Consider the following 23,299-nt stretch of genomic DNA (forward strand, 5'->3'; position numbering starts at 1 on the left):
GCCCTAGCCAGAGTGGCTCAGTGAGTTGATTGCCGGCCTGTAAACTGAAAGGTTAAAGGTTCGATTCCCAGTCAGGGCACATGCTTGGATTACAGGCCAGGTCCCTAATAAGGAGCATGTGAGAGGCAACCACGCATGAATATTTCTTCCCCTCTCTTTCTCCTTCCCATCTCGAAAAATAAATAAATAAGATATTAAAAAAACAATATCTGCTTGAGTATTTAGTCCCTTAATAGTTCACATTGAAGCAATACATATCTTTCAGTTATTCATCTCTTCAGAATTTACTCCCATGTAACACCACAGTTCCACAATGATGTGTGAGGCAAAGTCACACAAGCTTTAAAATATAATTTATCCATAAATAATTCTGAAATAAACTTATGCAAATCAGTAGAGAAGAGGTAGGGGACACTGGCATAATTCATAAAATAGGTATGGCCAATTAAAGAATAAAGACAGGAAATGAGAGAACAGGATTTGTAAATAAATCACACTTTTCTTTATATTCCTTTTAAATATCAAGGATTTCAATTACTAAATATAAACACAGTATGCTGAAAGGCACTGTTAATAATTATTAGTGCGTAAAAGGAAAAATATTTTTAACCTAACTAGATCCAAGCACTGACAGCAGGACTGATGAAGCCAAATAATACAGTGTGCTCAGGAGTATTTTACATTCAAGTAAAACACGTTATCAGTATGGTGCACAAAACTATTTATAATCCTTTGTTATTTGTATATTCTAGAACAACAATGAGACCCTAAAATGGAGAAGAGTCAGTAAGTCATTTGATAAAATCAATGCAAAGACAACCAAATACACTTTTCTGGTGATAATAATGACCAAATGCTATGCAACTGATTGTATCAGGGCATAATTAAATGGCTTAAATGTTTAAGACTACCAAAATACGTAGAGCAACTACTTCATGGTCATATCTGTTATTTAATTGATCATACAATAATCTAATGGTCAACCCATAAATTCTATCTGGTTATCACTATAAAAATGGAAGAGCTTATTAATATGAGAAAACAATGTTCTCTACCAGTATAACAGAAATGACTGTAAATGATCAGAATGACAGTATAATTGAAATTAGGCCCTCTCTGAAGTATGTCAGAATAATAAAGAGAAGATAGAAAATATTAACCAATCTTAAAAACTTTATATCAGGATTATTTTGCCATGTTTTTGCTTCATTCATGCAGCTTCAGAAAAAATTAACAAAATCCAACTCTCTCTTCACATTTACGGTAACTTCAAGAGTTTCAGTTTCCAGGATATAGAAAGCTTTGGCACTGTTGCAATCCACAGGATGGGGGAGGTTCAGCAACAGTTTTCTAGACAAAAGTAAAACAAAAACAAGAGAATCAGCTTCCTAAAGTAATATCAGAAGATATTACTTTTATAAGGCAATGGAAAGCAATATATACCATCTGAACATTAGAAACCAAAAACAAACAAACACTATTTAGATAATATAAGTACATGATTAAAAGTATGTTTAAATAACATAAATTGTATACCAGGGTTTTGACCTTAAAAATCCTAGCAGTGGTCTTGACTTCTCCCTCTTTTCTTCTAAACTGACCACAATTTGTATCATGGAAACATAGTCTTAGGCTATGTTTATAGGCATAGAAGTAGAACCATTGCAACTTTCAGCTAGTTAGATAGATCTGCTGCCAGCCACACATAAGTGTGCATGAAAAATCTGAAAATTGTAATGGTTCTATAAGAACATTGCTAACACAATTTTAGCCTGTCTCTACTGAAGATGTAGTTATTGAAACTCAGGCCTGCAATGATTTCAATACCATATCAATGACAGTACTTCCCTCTGCTTGCTTCTGATTCTTTCTCCTGTACATTGACAAAAATTCCCTGTGAGGGATTCCTGGTTTATTTTGCAGTTGATGGCTCAGTCACTGGATAGCTTCAGGGTTTAGACACATTGTTGGGATGTGATATACATAATTCTGTCATAGTAGTATGAACCTGACTTATGCATGGGGTTGGCACATGCTGGTATCTGAAGAAAATTAAATGTATGAAATGCTTGTTACCTCACATTCTTGATAAAGAAAGCTTAAGTATTTCTATAAAAAGTGGACAGAGGGAGGAAGATGGTGGAGAGGTGGATGGGTGCTAAACCCACTTAACCCACTTGCTGGAACACCTAGCGAATCTTCTGAAGAACACAGTGAACAGCCAAGAGAATCCCAGCTGATATGAAGTTTGGAAGACAAAACGTGCATAAGTTGCTTAAAAAAAGACGGTAAGGAGATTCTGTAGGCCGACAAGAAGGTCCCTGGGCCTTGTGACAGAGACCACAGCTGCTGTGGAAGCATTGGAGGAGAGCCAGGTCAGTGACAGCAACTGAGCAGCTCCCTGCCCTCCCAAAGCCAGAAAGTCTCAGACTGATGCCAACTGAGACCTAGACAAGTTAAGTTGCTAGGGAGATAAAAAGGCCGTAAGTGACAGACAGCTGCCAGCATACCTCAGCTGGGGTGGCAGTCACCAGCTGGGACAGTACCGGAGAAGTTGGGGAGTGGTGACACCTGGAGTTGAGAAAAGAGATGGGCCCAACTGGCCGTGACCTGGTCAGAGAGTTGACTGTGTGGAAATCCAGGTGCTTGTTAGGAGCTGCAGGCAGCACCCAGGGGGACTTCTCAAAAAAAAAAAAAAAAAAAAAGAACTGAGGAGCCATGTAGGGACCTTGTGTTGGCAGGGATTGCATGTGCCAGCAGCCAGGCCAGAGAAAAGGGGTGGGGGGAATGATTTGCTCCCACTCAGGGCACCTCATGGGTTGATGAAAGGGTCTCAAAATGAGGTGGTTTATTGCCCAGATGGAAAAAATGTACAGAGTGGACAGGGAGGGCTCCATAGTGCTTTGAGGGCATGGGATGGAAACTGGGCACCTGTGATTATTGTATCCGGACTGAACCCCATCTTTGCAGAACCACAGGAAAGAAAATAAGGGATCTCAGTCAGCTTCTTCCTGCAGGATCCCGAAAGACCTGCAAAACTGGTTTGGCAGGTGTAAAATATGTAGGAGCCTCACCTCTTCCCAAAAGTAAGACAATAAGACCTGCAACTGTGAGAAAATCAGAGGATACAGAAAGAAGTCAGTGGAGCACCCAACAGCTGAGACAAATTTAACTCTGATATCTTTCAGCACTTGCATGTTTTTTATTCTCTTCTTCCTGTTTATATAGTTTTTTTGTTTGTTGGTTTTTATTGTTTAATTTGTTTTTATTCTCCTTTTCATAATGCACTTTCATTTTTCTCCTTTCATTTCACTCGTATTCCAAATAACCCACTACTTTTTACTTTTAATTTTTATTGTTATTCAGATTATATATTTCTTTTAAAAAATATTTTATTTATTTATTTTTAAAGAAGGGAAGGGATGGAGAAAGAGAGGGAGAGAGACATCTATGTGTGGTTGCCTCTCAAGTGTCCCCCAATGGGGACCTGGCATGCAACCCAGGCATGTACTCTGACTGGGAATTGAACTAGGGACCCTTTGGTTTTGCAGGCTGGTGCTCAATCCACTGAGCCACACCAGCCAAGGCCAGATTATATATTTCTTATCATACTATTGTTATTCCTGGTCTTAATACATTTTGTCATCCTGAGCTTTATTATTGTTGTGGTTAACTTTATTTTGTCTTACACTTCTATCCCTTACTCTCACTATTCCTCCTCCATCTAACCTTGCATAAGCACTCTTCTTTCTGAAGTCATCTCATAATCTTTATTCTCTTCTAATAAGACTATTAATTCTTTTTCTACTTTTATAAACAGGGGAAGTAGGGTGAAATATCATGGTTATTGGTGTACTTCTGCAAAGGAACTCCTATTTGTTCACTACTTGTTTGCATTTTAAATCCCATAGAATACTCTCCCTCTGTTTTACCCTATTTTGCTTTAGCCCTGCCCAAGATCAGTTGAGTAAGAAATTTTATTTCATTGTATTCTCTCTCCCTTTTTTCCTTGTTTTTCTTTTTACCCCCTCTCTCAACCAAGGCTTTACTCCTTCCTCTTACTGGATTCTTTCCCCCAACTTCTCAAAATCATTTTTCTTTTCTGTAGACATTTAATATTCACTTTTTGCTTGTCTACAACATTCTGATTCCTGTTCCACCTTTATTAAATGTCATTCAGCAGTCGTTGTTATCAACCCTGCTGTGGTTTTTATGCACTTTTTCTCCTGTTGGTCCAGTACCTTTTCAATTTTACTTCAAACCTCATAGTACACTCATCCCTCTTCTTACCCCATTGTTCCCATTACTTTTTTTGTGTTTTACTTAAATTGTAAATTTTGCTCTCTCCTTTTCTTTGCCTCAGTTCCAGCCCAACTCTTATCAATTATCCTCCATCATACCACAGAACATTTCCCCCTTTTCAGTCATCTCATATTCCTTCTGTCATACTTTAAAATCCACAATCTATCCATAATCTGTATTCGCCTCTATTAATCTTACTTCGATTATGGTGGAGACTGCTGATATGATAATGGGGTTCTTTTTGCTGGTGTAGGTTGGGTTGTCTAGTACTACCGCTTTGTTAACCAATACCTGTACAACAGCATTCAAGACAAGGTGGGAGTTGTGAATACCAGTAAACCCACTGAGAGGGGAGAAGCCATCAATAAGTGAGTCACCAACAGGTAGAGCCCAAGTACAACAAGAGAGCCCACTCAAATGAAATAAAAGGCAACTCTAGAGCATCCGGACAAGGAGATCTAAAAGACAACACCACTGAGTCCTACAGAACTCCTATCACAGAAGTTCACTCTTCAAAGTCAGCTGACAAAGCAGAGCATCTAGAATTACAGAAACAAACAAAAACAGTCACCTAAAATGGGGAGATGCAGAAAGAACCCTCAGTCAAAAGGAATGGAAGATTCCTCATTAAAAGAACTAAGAAATGGAGGCAAGCAAAGTATCTGATATATAATTCAAAAGTATGGTTTTAAGGATGTTCAAGGAAGTCACTGCAACTACAAGGAGCTGAGTGGAAACTACACAGTATGAAAAAGGAAATAGAAACTATAAACAAGAACCAGGAATAAATGAAGAATATAATACCTGAAATAAAAAATACTATAGAAGGTATTACGAGCTGACTGGATGAAGCAGAGGACTGAATTAGTGTGCTGGAAGACAAGGTACAAAGAAATACCCAGGTAGAGCAACTGCATGAAAAAAGACTAAAAAATATGACGATAGCTTAAGGTAACTGCAGGACAACAGGAAACACAGTAACATTCAAATCATAGAAATATCAGAAAGAGGAGAAGAGGAGCAAGGGATAGAACAACTGTTTGAAAAAAAAAACAATGACACATAACTTCCCTAACCTGGAGAGGGAAAAAGCAATGCAAGTTCAGGAAGCACAGAAGGTTCTAATCAAGATGAATCTAAAGAGGTCCACTCCAACACACATTATAATTAATATGCTACATTTTATAGACAAAGAGAGAATCATAAAGACAGCAAGGAAGGATCACATAGTAACATATAAAGGAGCTCCAACAGGCTAGCAGCTGATTTCTCAATAGAAACACTAGAAGCCAGAAGAGAATGGCAAGAAATACTCCAAGTAATGAAAAGCAAAGGCCTGCAACCTACTACTGATACAGGGTGCAGCCAGGGTGGCCCCAAATAGGAATTTTTAATGGGGCCCAGAACTCAGGGTGTCCAGGACATATTAGAAAAATATGTATATAGGATGCCTTTACCTCCACAAGTCTGAGCTGGGGGATGGGATGCCTGGAGCAGGACTATTGAAAGCTGTTTTGCATAGCAACAGTTTTGCAGTTAACCTCTGGCATGGTCTATCTATAACTTTTAACTGTTTTTGTGGATATGTTAAATAGCTGTGGCCATGCTTTGAGCCAGGGGGATAGGAGTGATTTCAACCCCTGATGTAACTGGAAGGCAACTTCCTCTGGTTAGAGCACCCACGTGAGAGCATGGAGATGACTGGCTCCACACAATGAAGCCATGCCTACCCGGACTTACTATGGCAGCCCAGTAAAGCTGGACAAATATAGGAATGCTGGCAGGTATAACTGATTATGGGAGGACTCAGAAATGGGGCTGCAGAGGAAGACTGGCACTGGGATTTAAACCCAAGTGTGGCAGCCATGCCAAGGGGGTACCTCTCGGCTTTGGTGAGAGTCAGGATCACACGGGTTTGGGGTGCTCCCTTTTGCCACATGGCTTAGGAAGCAGGAGAGACCTTTCTGGGAAGAAAAGGGGTGAAAGGACTCTTGTCGGTGGGCAATGAGAAGGTGCCACATAGTTTTGGATTAACTGGAGATCATGGCGGTGACACAGCTGATAATGCCAGGAGCCGAGGGGCTACCTAAGCCACAGACTTCTACTTCTTTTCCTGAGATACAGTACCCTGGACTGGGCAGAGTGAGGTGGAAGGACTGTGTGTGTTTGTGGATATTCTAAAGGAGTTTAGTTAAAATTTTAATGAAGACATTAAGTCATTACTCTAAATCTGTATAACTTTTTGAATAAATAATTCCTTTCCTTTTCACCAATCTATGGCATTTTCCTTTTCACTCAATTCCTGGCAGTGGGTGACACAAACCTAGTATAGGATGGGGGGACACTGGGAGCAGAAAGGGGGATCCATTCAGTAATAGTATTTTGTTCCCCCACATCTGTTCTGTAACACTACTCTATCCAGCAAGGGTCTCAATTAAAATGGAAGGGGAAACAAGGAGTATCCCAGACAAATGAAGGCTGAAAGAATGTATCTCCACCAATTCAGCACTGCAAGAGATTCTAAAGGGACTGCTTTTTTTATTTGTTTCATAAATTATTGTTGTTCAATTACAGCCATCTGCATTTTCTCCCCAGCCTTCCCCCCAACCCAGCCAAACCCACCTCACTCCCTTGCTCTTACCCTCCCTCTTGGTTTTGTCCATGTGTCCTTTATAGTAGTTTAAAGGGACTGCTTTAAAAAGAGGAAGAAAAAGAGAGAGGAACAGTACAAATTGGGGAAAATGATTAAGTACCTATCAATAATAACCTTAACTATAAATGGATAAATTGCTCCAATATAAAGACACAGTGTAGATGAATGGATAACAAAACATGACCCACACATATGCTGCTTAAAAGATACCCATCTCAAAAAGAAAAAAAGGCCTACACAGCCTGAAAGTGACGGGTTGGAAAAAATACTCCAAGCAAAGGGACAGGAAAAAAAAGCTGGGGTAGCAATACTGGTATCATACAAAATAGACTTCAAAACAAAGGCCATAAGAAGAGACTCAGAAGAACACTTTATAGCACTCATGGAAGAATGTATACACACACACACACACACACACACTATATATATATATATATATATATATATATATATATATATATATATATAGTTTCCATTTTCCCCAATTCCCTCTCCCCTGCACCACTCACCCAAACCTCGTGCCCTCAATCCTACCCCCTTTGTCTTTGTCCATGAGTCCATTATATATGTTCCTTGACAACACTTCCCCTTCTTTCACTCATTATCTCCCTCCTCCTCCCCTCTGGTTATCATCAGTCTGTTCTATATTTCAATGTCTCTGGTTGTATTTTGCTTGCTCCTTTGTTTTGTTGATTGAGTTCTGCTTATAGGTGAGATCATATGGTATTTGTCTTTCACCACCTGGCTTACTTCACTTAGCATAATGCTCTCCAGTTCCATCCATGCTGTCACAAAGGGTAGGAGCTCCTCTTTTCTTTCTGCTCCATGGTATTCCATTGTGTAAATGTACCACAGTTTTTTGATCCACTCATTCACTGAAGGGCACTTAGGTTGCTTCCAGAACTTGGCTATTATAAATTGTGCTGCTGTGAACATTGGGCTGCACAGGTTATTTTGAATTGGTGTTTCAGGGTTTTTAGGGTATAATCTCAGCAGTGGAATTGCTAGGTCAAAAGGCAGCTCCATTTTTAGTTTTCAGAGGAAATTCCATACTGTTTTCTATAGTGGCTGCACCAGTTGGCATTCCCACCAAGGGTGTATTAGGGTTCCCTTTTCTCGACAGCCTTGCTGGCTTGTATTGTTGATTTGTTTATGATGGCCATTCTGACCGGTGTTAAGGGGTATCTCACTGTGGTTTTACTTTGCATCTCTCTGATGGCTAGTGATGCTGAGCATCCTTTCATATCTCTATCGGCCCTCTGCATGTCCTGTTGGAGAAGTGTCTGTTCAGGTCCTTTGCCCCATTTTTTAATTGGAATGTTTGTCTTCCTGGAGTGGAGTCGTGTGAATTCTTTATATATTTTGGAGATCAAACCCTTGTCCGAAGTATCATTGGCAAATATATATTCCCATATATTTGGTTCCCTTTTCATTTTGCTGATGTTTTCTTTAGTTGTGCAGAAGCTTTTTATTTTGATAAAGTCCCATTTGTTTATTTTTCCCTTAGTTCCTTTCCTCTAGGGGACATATTGGTGAACACACTGTTGCATGGAATATATGAAATTTTCCTGCCTATCTTCTCTCGACTTTTATGATGTCATGGCTTATATTTAAATCTTTTATCCACTTTGGGCTTATTTTTGTGTATGCTGTCAGTTCTTGAGTTCATTTTTTTTGCATGTAGCTGTCCATATCTTCCAACACAATTTATTGAAGAGGCTATTTTTACTTCATCTGATGCTTCTGCTCCCTTTGTCAATTGTTAATTGACCATAGATACTTGGGATTATTTGTGGACTCTGCATTCTGTTCCATTGATCTATGTGTTTGTTGTTCTTATGCCAGTATCATACTGTTTTGATTATAGTGGCCTTGTAATATAGTTTGATATCAGGTATTGTGATCCCCCCAACTTGTTCTTCTTTCTCAAAATTGTTGTGGCTATTCAGGATCCTTTATGGTTCCATGTAGATGTTTAAATGTTGGTTCCCTATCTTTGAAATATGTCATTGGTATTTTAATAGGGATTGTGTTGAATGTATAAATTGTTTTGGGTAGTATGGACATCTTGATGATGTTAGTTCTTTCCATCCATGAACATTGTATATCCTTCCATTTATTTGTGTCTTCCTTCATTTATTTCCTTAGTGTTGTCTACTTCTCTGAGGACAGGTCTTTTGCCTCCTTGGTTAGGTTTTTTCCTAGGTACTTTATTTTCTTGTTGCTATAGCAAATGGGGTTTTGTTCCTGATATTTCATTGTTGGGGTACAAAAAAATGCCTTCAATTTCTGAATATTGACTTCATATCCTGCTGCTTTGCCAAATTCATTGTTAAGTCGAATCGATTTTTGGTGGAGTCCATAGGGTTTTCTATGTACACTATCGTGTCCTTTGCAAACAATGATAGTTTTACTTCCTCCTTTCCAATTTGGATACCTTTTAAGTTTTTTTCTTGTCTGATCGCTGTGGCTAGGACTTCCAATACTGTGTTGAATAGAAGTGGTGAGAGCAGACATCCTTGTCTTGTTTCTGATCTTAGTGGGAAAGATTTTAGTTTTTTCCCATTGAGTATGATGGTAGCTGTAGGTGTCTCTTGTATGGCCTTTATTATGTTGAGGTATGCTTCCTCTATTCCCAGTTTGCTGAGTGTTTTTATCATAAATGGGTGCTGTCCTTATCAAATGCTTCTTTTTTTCCTCATCTATTGATATGATCATGTGATTTTTGTCTTTCCTTTTGTTTATGTGATACATTACATTTATTGGTTTGTGAATATTGTACCATCCTTGCATCCCTGGGATGAATCCCACTTGATCATGGGGTATGATCTTTTTAATGTATTGCTGGATACAGTTTGCCAATATTTTGTTAAGGATTTTAGCATCTAGGTTTATTAGCAATATTAGCGTATAGTATTCTTACTTTGTTGTGTCTTTATCTAGTTTTGGGATTAGGATGATGCTGGACTCATAAAAATGTTTTGGGGTCTCTCCTTTGTTTTTTTGGAATAGTCTGAGAAGGCTAGGGGTTAGCTGTTCCTGAAAAGTTTTGTAAAATTCTCCTGTGAAACTGTCTTGTGTGTGCTGGGAGTTTTTTTGATTATGGCTTCTGTTTCATTAGCTGGCCAAAACAGACAGTTTTGTGAATTAAATAAAGTGTTCTTTTGGTTGAATAATGTTAAATATCTGGGTACTATTAATAATTACAATGTAATTGATTGTCATTTGACTGATATTAGTAGTCCATTCAGTGAAAATGAATTCACATGTTCTCTGCCCTATGAACAAAATGTCTTCTCTTATCTTTCTTAAAGCATGTAAACATAGTTTTACAGGATGTGAAAGTCAGAAACAAAAGAAAGTACACATGTGAATGTAAATAAATTCAAAAAGAAGACACAGATCACTTCTGGCATATATGAAGACTGAGGTAGACATACTTTGCCTCTGTGCACAACCAACAGAAGGAGAGCAACACATTAGAAGCAAAAAGCAACCAGAATTGTGAGAAAATGGAACTGTATATAAGTCTGACAACCAAGGAGTTAAAGAAGAAACATTCATTCAGACTGGAAGGAGGGGTGGAAAGAATTAGTGCAAGGCATCGGGTGGAAGACTGGGTGGGCAAGGCACTGGCTGGCAGATCAGAATGGTCAAGGTGGTGGCTGGTAGCAACCTAAGGGTTCCAGTGTGGGGAAATAAAACCTCAAAACCTCTGGCTGTAAAAACCAGTGGGCCTTGCAGTGGCAGGAGAAACTTCCAGCTTCACAGAATTCACTGGAGATACCCACAGGGTCCTAGGACATACACAAAACCACCCACCTAGAAATCAGCACGAGGCAGGCTGAATATGCTTGTGAGTAGTGGAGGAGGTGACTGGAAGCCTGCCGAGAGCTGAGCAAATGGTATTGTTCCCTCTTGGACCCCTCCCCCACATATAGTAGCACAACACAGAGACTGGGTTGCTCTGCCCTGGCAAATACCTAAAGCTCTGCCCCCTACAACATAACAGCTGCACCAAGACTAAAAATTATGTCCGAAATGAAAGAATAGATCAAAGCTCCCAAAATAGAACTAAACAATGAAGAGACAGCCAACCTTTCAAATGCAAAGTTCAAAACACTGGTAATAAGGATGCTCACAGAAATAGTTCAGTATCATTGCAAAATTGAGGAAAAAGTGAAGGCTATGCAAAGTGAAATGAAGAGAAATGTATAGGGAACCAACAGTGAAGGGAAAGAAACCAGAAATCGAATCAGTAACTTGGAGAAGGAAGAAATAAACATTCAACCAGAAAAGAAGGAAGAAACCTCAATTCAAAAAATGAGGAGAAGCCCTGGCTGGCATAGCTCAGTGGATTGAGCATGGGCTGGGAACCAGGCATCGCAGGTTCGATTCCCAGTCAGGGCACATGCCTAGGTTGCAGGCCATGGCCCCCAGCAACCGCACATTGATGTTTCTCTCTCTCTCTTTCTCCCTCCCTTCCCTCTCTAAAAATAAATAAAATCTTTTTAAAAAATGAGGAGAGGCTTAGGAACCTCCGGGACAACTTTAAATGTTCCAACATCCAAATCATAGGGGTGCCAGAAAGAGAAGAGGAAAAGCAAGAAATTGAGAAAATAATGAAGGAGAACTTCCCCAATCTGGAGAAGGGAATAGACTTCTAGGAAGTCCAGGAAGCTCAGGGTCCCACAGAAGTTGGACTCAAGGAAGCACACACCAAAGCACATTATAATTACATTACCCAAAATTAAAGATAAGGAGATAATCTTAAAAGCAGCTAGAGAAAAGGAGACAGTTACCTACAAAGGAGTTCTCATAAGACTCTCAGCTGATTTATCCAAAGAAACCTTGCGGGCAAGAAGGGGCTAGAAAGAAATTTTCGAAGTCACAAAAGGCAAGGACCTACATCCAAGATTACTCTATCCAGAGAAATTATCATTTAGAATAGAAGGGCAGATAAAGTGCTTCCCAGATAAGGTCAAGTTAAACAAGTACATCATCACCAAGTCCTTATTATATGAAATGTTAAAGGGATTTATCTAAGAAAAAGAAGATGATTAAAAATATGAATGTTAAAATTTCAGCAAATTCACAACTATCAACAACTGAGCCTAAAGAAATACATAAACAAAAACAACTATGCAAACAACTAGAATGGGAATAGAATCACAGAAAGGGAGATTACATGGGGTTTATCAGCAAGGAGGGGAATAAGGGAGAATGTGGGAAAAGGTACAGGGAATAAGATGCATAAATGGCAGGTACAAAATAGACAGGGAGAGGTTAAGGATAGTATAGGAAATGGAGAAGCCAAAGAACTTATATATACAACCCATGGACTTAAAGTAAAGTAGGGAAATGCAGGTGGGAGGCGACATGCAGGATGGAGGGGAATAAAGGGAGGAAAATGGGAAAACTGTAATGCCATAATCAATAAAATACATTTAAAAATTTAAGAAAATAAGATAAAAAAAGAAAACAGAAAGCTGTGGATCAAAAGTAGGTTATTGGCATTAGAATTGCTAAGGCCCTGTGTATGACTCAGTATCCATGTGTATGAAGTAGGATTATATCTTCAAGTCAGTTGGGGATGGACAGGGAGTTTAAGCATCATTCTCAAAAAGACCTTCTAGTTCAGAGTTTTAGCTGCTAGAACACGGATAGTAGTAGTCCAGGCCAGGTACTGACTTCTATTAGTTTTCTGCCCTTGGTATGATTAGCTAGAATAATAGGGAAGTATTATGTCATCTGATTTAATGGAGTAATATATTTATAAATAAATTTAATTGCAGATTATATAATAGCTGAGATGCTCTAAATACAAACCACAAAAAGAAAAAAGAAAACAAGACACTTTTCCAACAATACAATTTTAGTGAATAGTATGGCTTCAGAGAATGCTCCTGTGTTTAAGAAATAAGGTAAAAACCTAATTCTGTCTTTTGTCTTCTATCTTAATGATTTTTTCCCTAAAAGCCAGTACCTCTCTGAAGTGGTCATTTAATATATGAGTACAGTATGATTCAAATGACCTAATGCAGCCCACATTCTATATGGAAATGTGTATCTGTGTGAGTCTTTCATTTAGTGGGATCTCATAGATATCTGGAATGACAGCACCGAGAGCAGCTGCCTAAAGATTGATGAGGAAAATGAGAACTGCTAGAGGAATGGAAATTAACTCCATGGTGTTAGATATGTGTGTACTTTAACATGCACACAAATATAATGGAAGATTGTCCATTTTACTAACTTTCCTTGCAAAGGTTGGGTGCAAGAATAAATGTGTGTATAATATGCAATGAAAAAAATTACAATACTCCTTGAAGTGAGTGGTAGGAATAGTCAATGTAATTTTTATAACATGAGACAAACATGAGGATACATTTTTGAAATTACTATATAAATAATGAGAAATATTTGCTATTTTCTCATTTGGTATTCATCTGAAGATCATTTTGGGTTAAATGCATCTAGTGTAGAAATCAAGGTTAAGCTATGTGTATACATTGTGTTGTTTACACATATAAGTCATTTGTATGAGGGATCCACTTTTTTTTCAAGCTCTAATATCAACAAAGTAGAGCTACATGTACTGATAATGGAAAGAAGAGAACGTGTCAGTAGTTGACAGCTCCTCACACCCAATTTAAAATGTTGATGAGTTATGAAGAAAGAGCCACTGTAGTCAACCAGAGTGTGCTCACTGCTATATATCCAGATGAAAGTGAACAAAGCAGTGAGATATTTAGATATTTTATCTGGCACACACCAGGTTCCATCGATTCCCTCTTTATAGCATTAATTTTGAGAAACAGGACTGATTCATATGGGTTTCAGGATAAACATTTTACATTATTTTTTACTGTTTGTCCTCTGTTTTTGGAACATGATTTGAACTTGTGTAATAAAAAGAATATTTTGAGCCCTGGCTGGTGTGGATCTGTGGATTGGGTGCCAGCCTGTGAACCAAAGGGTTGCCAATTCAATTCCCAGTTGGGGCACATGCCTGGGTTGGAGGCCAGGTCCCCAGTAGGGGAAGTGTGAGAGGAAATCACACATTGATGTTTCTCTTACTCTCTTTCTCCCATCCTTCCCCTCTCTCAAAATAAATATGTAAATAAATCTTTAAAAAAGACTATTTTGAAAGTATCAAAATATTTAATTGAATCATTATATTATCATCTGTATCATATGTATTATTTTAAAATGTATTTACATGACTTGAGGATCTAGTGATAAATTAGGTCTTAGAATTTTTGTTTTAAGTAATTGATGACAAGAAATTTTGTTGATTTTTAGATGAATATAACTAAATTTATCTTAGAGCCCCACAATATCCAACACATTTAAAGATATCGCTTCTCTTATGACATCACTGTACAGAAAACATACACAAGACTTACAATTTAAGGGATTTTCACCTCTAGTTATTTTTCCTGACAGATAAGCCAACCAATTTTAATGTCAAGGACTGTGTTTTGGTGATATCAACCTACTCCAAGTGTACAAATGCACAGTAGAAAAAAATCTAGGTATTCCCAAATACATTTATGTTTATATTATGTAGATCAAAGATCTGAATGATTAGCTGATTTTTTAACTTTTCATCAGACTTCATGGATGATGCAAAATAACTATGTACATTTAAAAAAAAGAATATTGACTAAAGATTCATTAATATTATAATACAGTATTCTAGTTCTAAGTTTTACTCACTTATCAGGAGTACAAAGGTCAAGGATCATTTCCTGGACATTAATTCTAATCTCAGAAGGGTTTGTATTTGGCAGTTTAATTTTAACCTGAAAGAGAAAATGAGAAGAAAATGCTGTGGTCTTGAAGAACACTTAATTTGGAGAGTATAAGAAAATATAGGGAAATGAGAACTAATATTTATTAAGTCCCAACTATGTGCCAGGCTATGCCCTTTCTTCATAACAATCTTGAGTAGCAGGGATCATTACCAACATTTTACAGATAAAGTAACTGAAATACATGGAAGTTTAGTGAGCGACCCAATAGTTTCTAATTTGACTAACATCTATCTGACTGAAAAGCTATATAGAAATACTTCAATTACTTGCCTGTAGCCTTCATTGTCTGAAGGTGCATTCCAGTGTACCTGCTCAAGTTGAAGACCTTCAACTGCCTTTATATCAGTGGGCCCTTTGTATAAAAAAGTTTAGTTTTTATGTTAGGTACAGGTAGATGATGCCATCTGGTAGTCTACTGGTATAAGCTCCCATACCACATAGTGATGGTTACACTTCCTAGAGAAATATAGGAGTCTAGAAAGGTTGTTATATAAGAGAAATAAGAATCTCTCTTCCACATAAAATGGGAATATTTATTAGTTTGGTCAGATTTCACTTGAAAATGATTCACTTCAATTATCACAAGCCCCAGAAATTATACTCCTGGATATATACCCAAGAGCATTAAAAACAGGTGTTTAAACAAAAATATGCATAATATTTTTGTTCACAGTAGTAGTATTCACAATGGCCAAAAGAGAAAACCACCCAAATGCATATAAACTAGTGAATGGATAACCCAAATGTAGTATATCCATAGAATGGAATATTATTCAGCCATAAAAAGGAATTAAGTACTATTTCAAGGATGAACCTTGAAATCATTAAACTAAGAGAAAGAAGCCAGGTACAAAAAGCCACCTATTGTAGGATTTTTATGTGAGATATCCAGAATTGGAAAATCCATAGAGACTGAAAACAGATGGGTGGTTGCAAGAGGCTGGGGAGAAGGAAAAGAGGAGTGACTTTTAAATGAGTATGGATTTCCTTTGGGTTGATAAACATGTTCTGGAATTATATATTGGTGATGGTTATACAACATTATGAATGTACTAAATTCCAGTAGTTTTATGTGTAATAGTCAAATTTTTATATATAATAGGCAAATTTTATATTAGGTGTATTTTATCATAATACAAGGTCTCATCCCTCTAATTTAATTAATTTTTGATAGAAGTTGATTATTTATGTATCTGTCTATCTGAGATGTCATGATATATTATTTACAAAAACAAAGAAAAACAACATAAGCTTAAGGTAAATTATGAAGCCCTATTTAAAATGATCTAAAAGACCTGAAATAGTGGACATCTAGCAATTTCAGAGCTAGAATGGCAAGGACAAAAAGCCAAAGATTTTGAGGGCAATGCATATCAAATAACTAACGGGAAAAAATGGAGTTCCCCATAATAAGCTTAAAGGAGGTAATAATATTTTTGCAATATAAATTATGTACTCACACATGTCTGTGAGTTACAGCTTACTTTATTAACTGTGTATATATAAATATAGGTAAATAGAGCTATAGAGGTCCTACTGTCTAAATATATCCTATCCTTCTTCTCACAGGGGATTCACTAGCCCCATCCTCCAGACTCCCCATTCTTCCTCCCCTGCTGAGCTCAGGCTTCTGGCATAATCTTGGACAGACTGAAATGTGTGGATATAGGATGGGGTTCATTTTTCCTTCACATGTCCAACTGGAACACAGCCCTTCATTCATATAGCCAAATCTTGGTCTGTTTGGGCTTGATAAACTCTGCTGGCCTCACGGTGATGCCTCCCTGAGAACCAGCCCCATCACAAAAGTCTGTAGCACCCAGTGGGTGGCAGCTAGATTTGGTATACCCAGGGGCATTTGCTGAGTGGCTTCAGACCCAGTATGGGAACTGAGTTTGAACCTGTATCAATCTAGTGAACACCCTTACATGGTGACTCATTGAGACCTACCTTATGCACATTGAATACCAACAGAGGCTCTTTCAGTGACTGAGGTTATCAATGGTTCAAAAAATGGTTATAAACTGACTGGTAGAGGCATCCAGAGGCAGATCCCGGGGTACCTTGAAACTTTTCCTGACTTTCCCCTGCCCCTGGGCCCAGTGATAATAAAAACTGCCCTTTGTGCAGAGTTTTGTCCTTCCTGCACACAACTAGGCCCAGCAGAGGCAGCCCAAAACTGTGGAACATTTTGTAGCTCTGAACAGGTTGCCAGGGCCAGTTACAGGTGTAGTCAGATACTGCCCAGCACCAGAGTCCCCCCCTCTAGAGGCCCCAGAACAAATACAACCAGTGACCAACTTCATTCAACATCAGAGCAGGATCCAATTAGCTTCACAAGTGGCATATCCAAAGAAAAATCATGGCAGGCACCAGACCCTGCTGAGGTGAATTCTGTTTCATATGGTCAGCACCTGCACAGCAGCTCATACACTGTGGTTTTGGTTGATCCCCACAGTCAGCCAGCTTGAGGGTCAACCCCATACATGAATGCGGAAATAGTAATTAGGCTTGATTACAACAGAAAGAAACATATAACCCATATAAGGGACATTTCTGGAGCACCAAGATTAGGTGATCAAGAAACTACACCACTGGATACCACAGGATTCCTACTACATAAGGTCACCCTACCAAGACTGGGAGTTATAGAAGGTCTACCTAATACATAGAAACAAACATAAAATGGCAGCCAACATGGTGAGACAAAGAAATAGGTCCCAAATAAAAGAACAGGATAAATATCCAGAAAAAGAGCTAAATGAAATGGAAGCAAGCAATGTACCAGATATAAAGTTCAAAAAAAATGGTTATAAGGATGCTCAAGTAACTAGTGAGGATGTCAATAAAGAGATAGCAAGCATTAAAAAAATAGAAACAAAAAAAATAGAAACAGTCAGAAATGAAGAATACAGTATCTGAAATGAAGGAATAAACAGCAGGTTGAATGAAGCAGAGGATCAAATCAGCAATTTGGAACACAAGGTAGCAGAAAACACCCAGTCAGAGAAGCAAAACTGAAAAAAGAATTAAAAAATAAGGATAGTTTAAGGGACCTCTGAGACAACATGAAACATAATATCCACATCATAAGGGTACCAGAAGGAGAAGAGAGAGAGCATGGTGTTGAGAATGTATTAGAAGAAACAATGACAGAAAACTTCCCTAACCTGGAGAAGGAAAAAGAAACACCAATCCAGGAATTGCTGGGAGTCCCAAACAAGATAAACTGAAAGAGGCCCACACCAAGACACATCGTAATTAAAATGGCAAAGATTAAAAACAAAGAGAGAAGTTTAAATGCCACACAGAAAGTTAGTTACCTACAGGGGAGTTCCCATAAACAGTGAGCTGATTTCTCAACAGAAACTTTTCAGGCTGGAACAGACTGGCATGAAATATCCAAAGTGATGAACAGCAAGGACCTACGACCAAGACTACTTTGCCCAGCAAAGCTAATATTTGAAATTGAAGGACAAATAAAAAGCTTCACAAAGAAGAAAAAGCTAAAGGAGTTTGTTGCCACAAACCATTATTACATAAAATGTTAAAGGGTCTTCTTGAAGAAGAAAATGTAGGAGGAGGAGGAGGAAGAGGAAAAACAGAGGAACATTGTTAAAAGAATAAAATGGCAATAAATGTGTATCTATCAATAATCACTTTACATATAAATGTCTTAAATGGTCCAATAAAAAGACATAATGTACTTGAATGTAAAAGAAAACAAGACCCATATATATGCAGTCTAAAATAGATGCACCTCAGAATGAAAGATAGAGACTAAAAGTAAAGGATGGAAAATGATATATCATGCAAGTGGAAATAGAACAAAAAGCTGGGGTAGCAATACTTATATCTGATTAAGTAGAGAGAGACTATAGAGAAAGAGCTGGCTGACAGCTGTTGTGGGGTGGGTGTAGGGGCTAGGTGGAGGGATGGATGGATTGAGTGAAAAAAAAACCTATAGTAAGTGACAAAGAAAGATACTACATAATGATAAAGGTAGCAATCCAACAAGAGGATATAACACTCATAAACATTTATGCACCCAACACAGGAGCACCTAAATATATAAAACAAATCTTGATGGATATAAAGGGAGAGATTGGCAGTAATACAGTCATAGTAGGGGATTTTAAAATCCCATATACATCAATGGATATATCTTCCATACAGAAAATCAACAAGAAATAGCAGCCTTAAATGATACACTAGATCAGGTTGATTTAATTGATATTTTCCGAGCATTTCAGCCCCAACCAGCAAAATACACATACTGTTTAAGTGCAAATGGAACATTTTCTAGGATAGACCATATGTGAGGACACAAAACAGGTTCCAAAAATTTAAGAAGATTGAAATCATATCAAGCATCTTCTCTGAACATAATGGTATAAAACTACAAATCAATCATGGGGAAAAAATTAAAAAATGCACAAAGACATGGAAGCTAAAGAACAGTTACTAAAAAATGAACGTGTTAACAATGAGACCAAGTAAGAAATCAAAAGATACCTTGAAACAAATGAAAATGAGAACATAACAACCCAAATTTTAAGGGAAACAGTGAAAGCAGTTCAAATAGGGAAATTCATAGCATTACAGGCCTATTTCAAGACACAAGAAAAGTCTCAAATAAACAATCTAATTTTGCACTTAAAAGAACTAGAAAAAGAACAACAAACAAAGCCCAAAGTGAATAGAAAGAAATAATAAAGATCAAAGCAGAAGGAAATAAGATAGAATCTAAAAAATTGAAGGAAGAAATAAACATTCAACTGGAAGATAATGAAAAAATAGAATTCAAAAAAATGAGGAGAGGCTTGGGAATCCCCAGGACAACTTTAAATATTCCAACATCTGAATCATAGGGGTGCCAGAAGGAGAAGAGGAAGAGCAAGAAATTGAAAACTTATGTGAGAAAACAATAAAGGAGAACTTCCCCAATCTGGTGAAAGAAATAGATTTCCAGGAAGTTCACGAAGCTCAGAGAGTCTCAGAGAAGTTGGACCAAAGGGGAAACACACCAAGGCACATTATAATTAAATTACCCATGATTAAATAAGGAGAGAACCTTAAAAGCAGCAAGAGAAAAGGAGACAGTTACCTACAAAGGAGTTCCCATAAGACTCTTAGCTCATTTCTCATGTAAACTTGCAGACAAGAAGCAGCTGGACAGAGGTATTCAAAGTCGTGAAAGGAAACGACCTACATCCAAGATTACTCTATCCAGCAAAATTATCATTTAGAATGGAAGGGCAGAAAAAAGTGCTTCTCAGATAAGGTCAAGTTAAAGGAATATATCATCACCAAGCCCTTATTGTATGAAATGTTAAATAGACTCATCTAAGAAAAAGAAGATCAAAACTATGAACAGTAAAATGACAACAAACTCACAACTATCAACAAGTGAACCTAAAACAAAAACAAAAACAAAACTATGCAAACAACTAGAACGGGAACAGAATCACAGAAATGGAGATCACACGGAGGGTTATCAGTGAGGAGTGGGAGTGGAAAGAATGGGGGAATAGGTACAGGGAATAAGAAGCATAATGGGTAGGCAGAAAATAGACAGTGGGAGGTTAAGAACAGTATACTAAATGGAGAAGCCAAAGAACTTATATATATGACCCATGGACATGAACTAAGCGGGTGATGGTAAAGGGACAGACAGGGTGTACAGGGCAGAGGGGGTTACTGTCAATGAAGTTCAGGAAAATACCACAGGGCAGCTGATGGCGATTGGAGGAACTGTGTGAGACCCCAAGGTGCCTAATTTAAAGGTAACTGATGCATCATTGTCCTATGTACAATGTTTTTTTTTAATCTTATAACTTCTTCAACAAATGTCTCTATTTTTCATTTTACATGGCTGGATATCTTCTGGACAGACTTTATGTGTCTGTGTCCTATGGTTAATATTTTCATTAAATAAATAATCACCTTCTAATTTATGTTTTGAAAGTTTAAATGTTCATATTAGAGGTACCTTAAGTCAGGGGTGTCAAACTCATTTTTACCATTGGCCATATCAGCCTGATGGTTGCCTTCAGAAGGCCAAATGTAATTTCAGGACTGTATAAATGTAACTATTCCTTAATAGTTAAGCAAGAGCTCTGTGCTGCCGCTGGGTAGAAACAAGGGATAAAACAAGGTGGAGGGCTGTATTTGACCTGCAGGACTTGTGTTTGCCACCTGTGCCTTAAGTGAAAGAAATTAAATGTTTCTCAAAGAGGTAGTTATAGGCACTCTACCTCAAAGTAAATGAGTGTTTTACTGGACAAAGACAATTTTCACTGTAATCACATTCAGATACGACAGTCGAATTGAGGTGTTCTTTAGTTGCAGGATGACTCATGTCCCCTGGACCAAGAGATACAAATATTTGTTCTTTAGTCAGAAATGTTCAGACCTTTCAAGAGAAAATATTATTTCCTCAGGTTTGAAATGGCATTTGAAGGAGGAAAAATTTTATGACTTTTTTGAAATGTAGATATAGCTTTTGGGTAGAATTTCAAAGTGGTTCTTGAAATAACTTGCAACTCTAGTGAAAGGTAATTCAGAAACAACTAATTTTTCCTTTTAAGGAAATAAAAATAGTGTACTAAAATGGCTTCAGAGGCAGGATGGAATAGGGAACAAATTAAGTGGAATGGTACATAATAATATCTTATAAGAATGAAGGTTCAATGAAGAATCTTAATAGAAAAAATCCTCCTGAAATATAGATAAAACTTCTTTAGAGATACTTTTAATGAACGCCTTAAAATAGACATAATTATTTATTGACTTCTGATTGTACCCAAGACCTGACTTGTTCAATATTAGTAAATATAGTATGTCACTGACCATGCAAAGTATCAATATTTGTCTCTATATAAAGGATGTAAATTGAATTCATTTCAAATAATAAATTATTTTAACAGGTAAACTAAGAAAAACTGTCAAAAATTTCATTCGGAAACTTGCAAACTTTTGAGAGCTCAAACTTTGGAGTCAAACTTGGTTTTGAATTCTCGTTCCATCACTTTTACTTATTATTAGTTCCATATTGTTATATAGCCAAAACAAATTTCAACCTCACACCCAATTTATGACTCGAAACAGCAATAAACATTTGTTGTCTCACATTTTCCATGGGTTAAGAATTGGGGACTTAGGATCTATCATGAGGTTGTAGTCAAGATACTGGCTATTGCTGTAGACAACTGAATGCTTTACTGGGGCTAAAGTTTCTGCATCCAGGATAGCTCACTCACATGGCTGTGGGTAGGAGGCTTTAGTCTCCATAAGGCTTAGGGCTGCTTGAATGTCCCTATGACGACACAGCAGTCTTCTCCCCAGAGTTAATGATCCAGGTAGTTAATGATCCAGATCCTAGGTAGAAGCAATGCCTTTTTAAACATAGCCTCAGAAATTATATCCTTTTTTTCCTATACTACCCCATTGGTTATTCAGGGCAGCTCTATTCAATGTGAGAGGGGACTATACACAGGGAATAATGTCAGGAGGTGAGAATATTTGGGGGCCATCTTGAAGGGTGGCTACCACAGTATCTATCACTAACTTAAGGTCAAACCTCTGTCTTCTGGTCTTGTGAATAACAAGTAACAGAAAAAAAGTCTACTAATTTAAGGTTTGTGAGATCCCCTCTTCTCACTTTTTCATTTTGTCTTCAGGCAATTAGTCAACACTACTCATTTAGTCTCTCTATCTCTGGGAATTCACTTTGGGGATTTCCTGCAGATAGGTAAAGATAAGTCAAATCGCTTACAAGTTAATTTTCATGGTCCTTCATTTATTCTCCTCTATGTGTTATAATGGACCTGGCTTAATATACCAAAGCCTTTGGGAGAGCTTTCATTAATGTGGGATTATCATTTTGAGTTTTAAATTCCCTCTTTCTTATCTTGTTTATATGATAAATTTACATAACAAGACGGTTCCTGAAAAGACCATATTCCTATAATCTGAAAGTGATTAATACAGACTCCGTAGCTCCTCAGATAAGTGTCTGTGATCATATGTATTATAACATGTTTCAAAATTGAAATGAGAAGGTTTAATAGAAAATATTCTAAAGACTTCATCCATTCTAGGTTTCCTCTTGAACTTCCACTTCCTGACTACCAGAACAGAAGAATAAATGAAGCATATCTTATATGTAACTTGGCCAGTCTATGCTGTTTACTGAAATTTCAGTGAAGCTTAAGATATGCAAAAGGGTTTGGACACTTTGGAAGATATTCTTATTTAATTTATGGGTTCTATATAGTTCACCCCCAATCACTCATAGCCTCATCACCAATAAATGTCTTGAGACTTCCAGAACTGAAGTTATTATATTTTTAACTTTGTCAATAAACACAAGAAGCCTCAGATTCCCATGTCCTTCTTTATTACCTAATAATTACCATCTGGATCTTCATATTGCCTATTTTGTTTCCATTTTCTACCTCTTGGATTAGGCCCTCTAGAACACATAGTACCTCATCCTTTATCTCATAAGCCTCTTTGAATA

At 37.5% G+C, this 23,299-nt stretch overlaps 1 protein-coding gene across 3 annotated transcripts in view; it reads right to left on the reverse strand.

Annotated features, from left to right (window-relative positions):
* Positions 1-975: 975 nt before the first annotated feature.
* DNAAF6 (dynein axonemal assembly factor 6) overlaps positions 976-23,299 on the reverse strand; it is a 64,261-nt gene continuing 41,937 nt past the window's right edge. For all 3 annotated transcript variants that reach the window (XM_036016499.1, XM_028523152.2, XM_036016500.1), the window contains exons 6-7: positions 14,678-14,763; positions 976-1,350 (exon numbers count right to left, since the gene is read on the reverse strand). In XM_036016499.1, the coding sequence (XP_035872392.1) occupies positions 1,221-1,350; positions 14,678-14,763 (216 nt within the window). In that variant the 3' untranslated portion in view covers positions 976-1,220. The remainder of the gene's footprint in view (positions 1,351-14,677; positions 14,764-23,299) is intronic.

Source organism: Phyllostomus discolor, chromosome X, assembly GCF_004126475.2.
Source record: "Phyllostomus discolor isolate MPI-MPIP mPhyDis1 chromosome X, mPhyDis1.pri.v3, whole genome shotgun sequence".
Classification (NCBI taxonomy): domain Eukaryota; kingdom Metazoa; phylum Chordata; class Mammalia; order Chiroptera; family Phyllostomidae; genus Phyllostomus; species Phyllostomus discolor.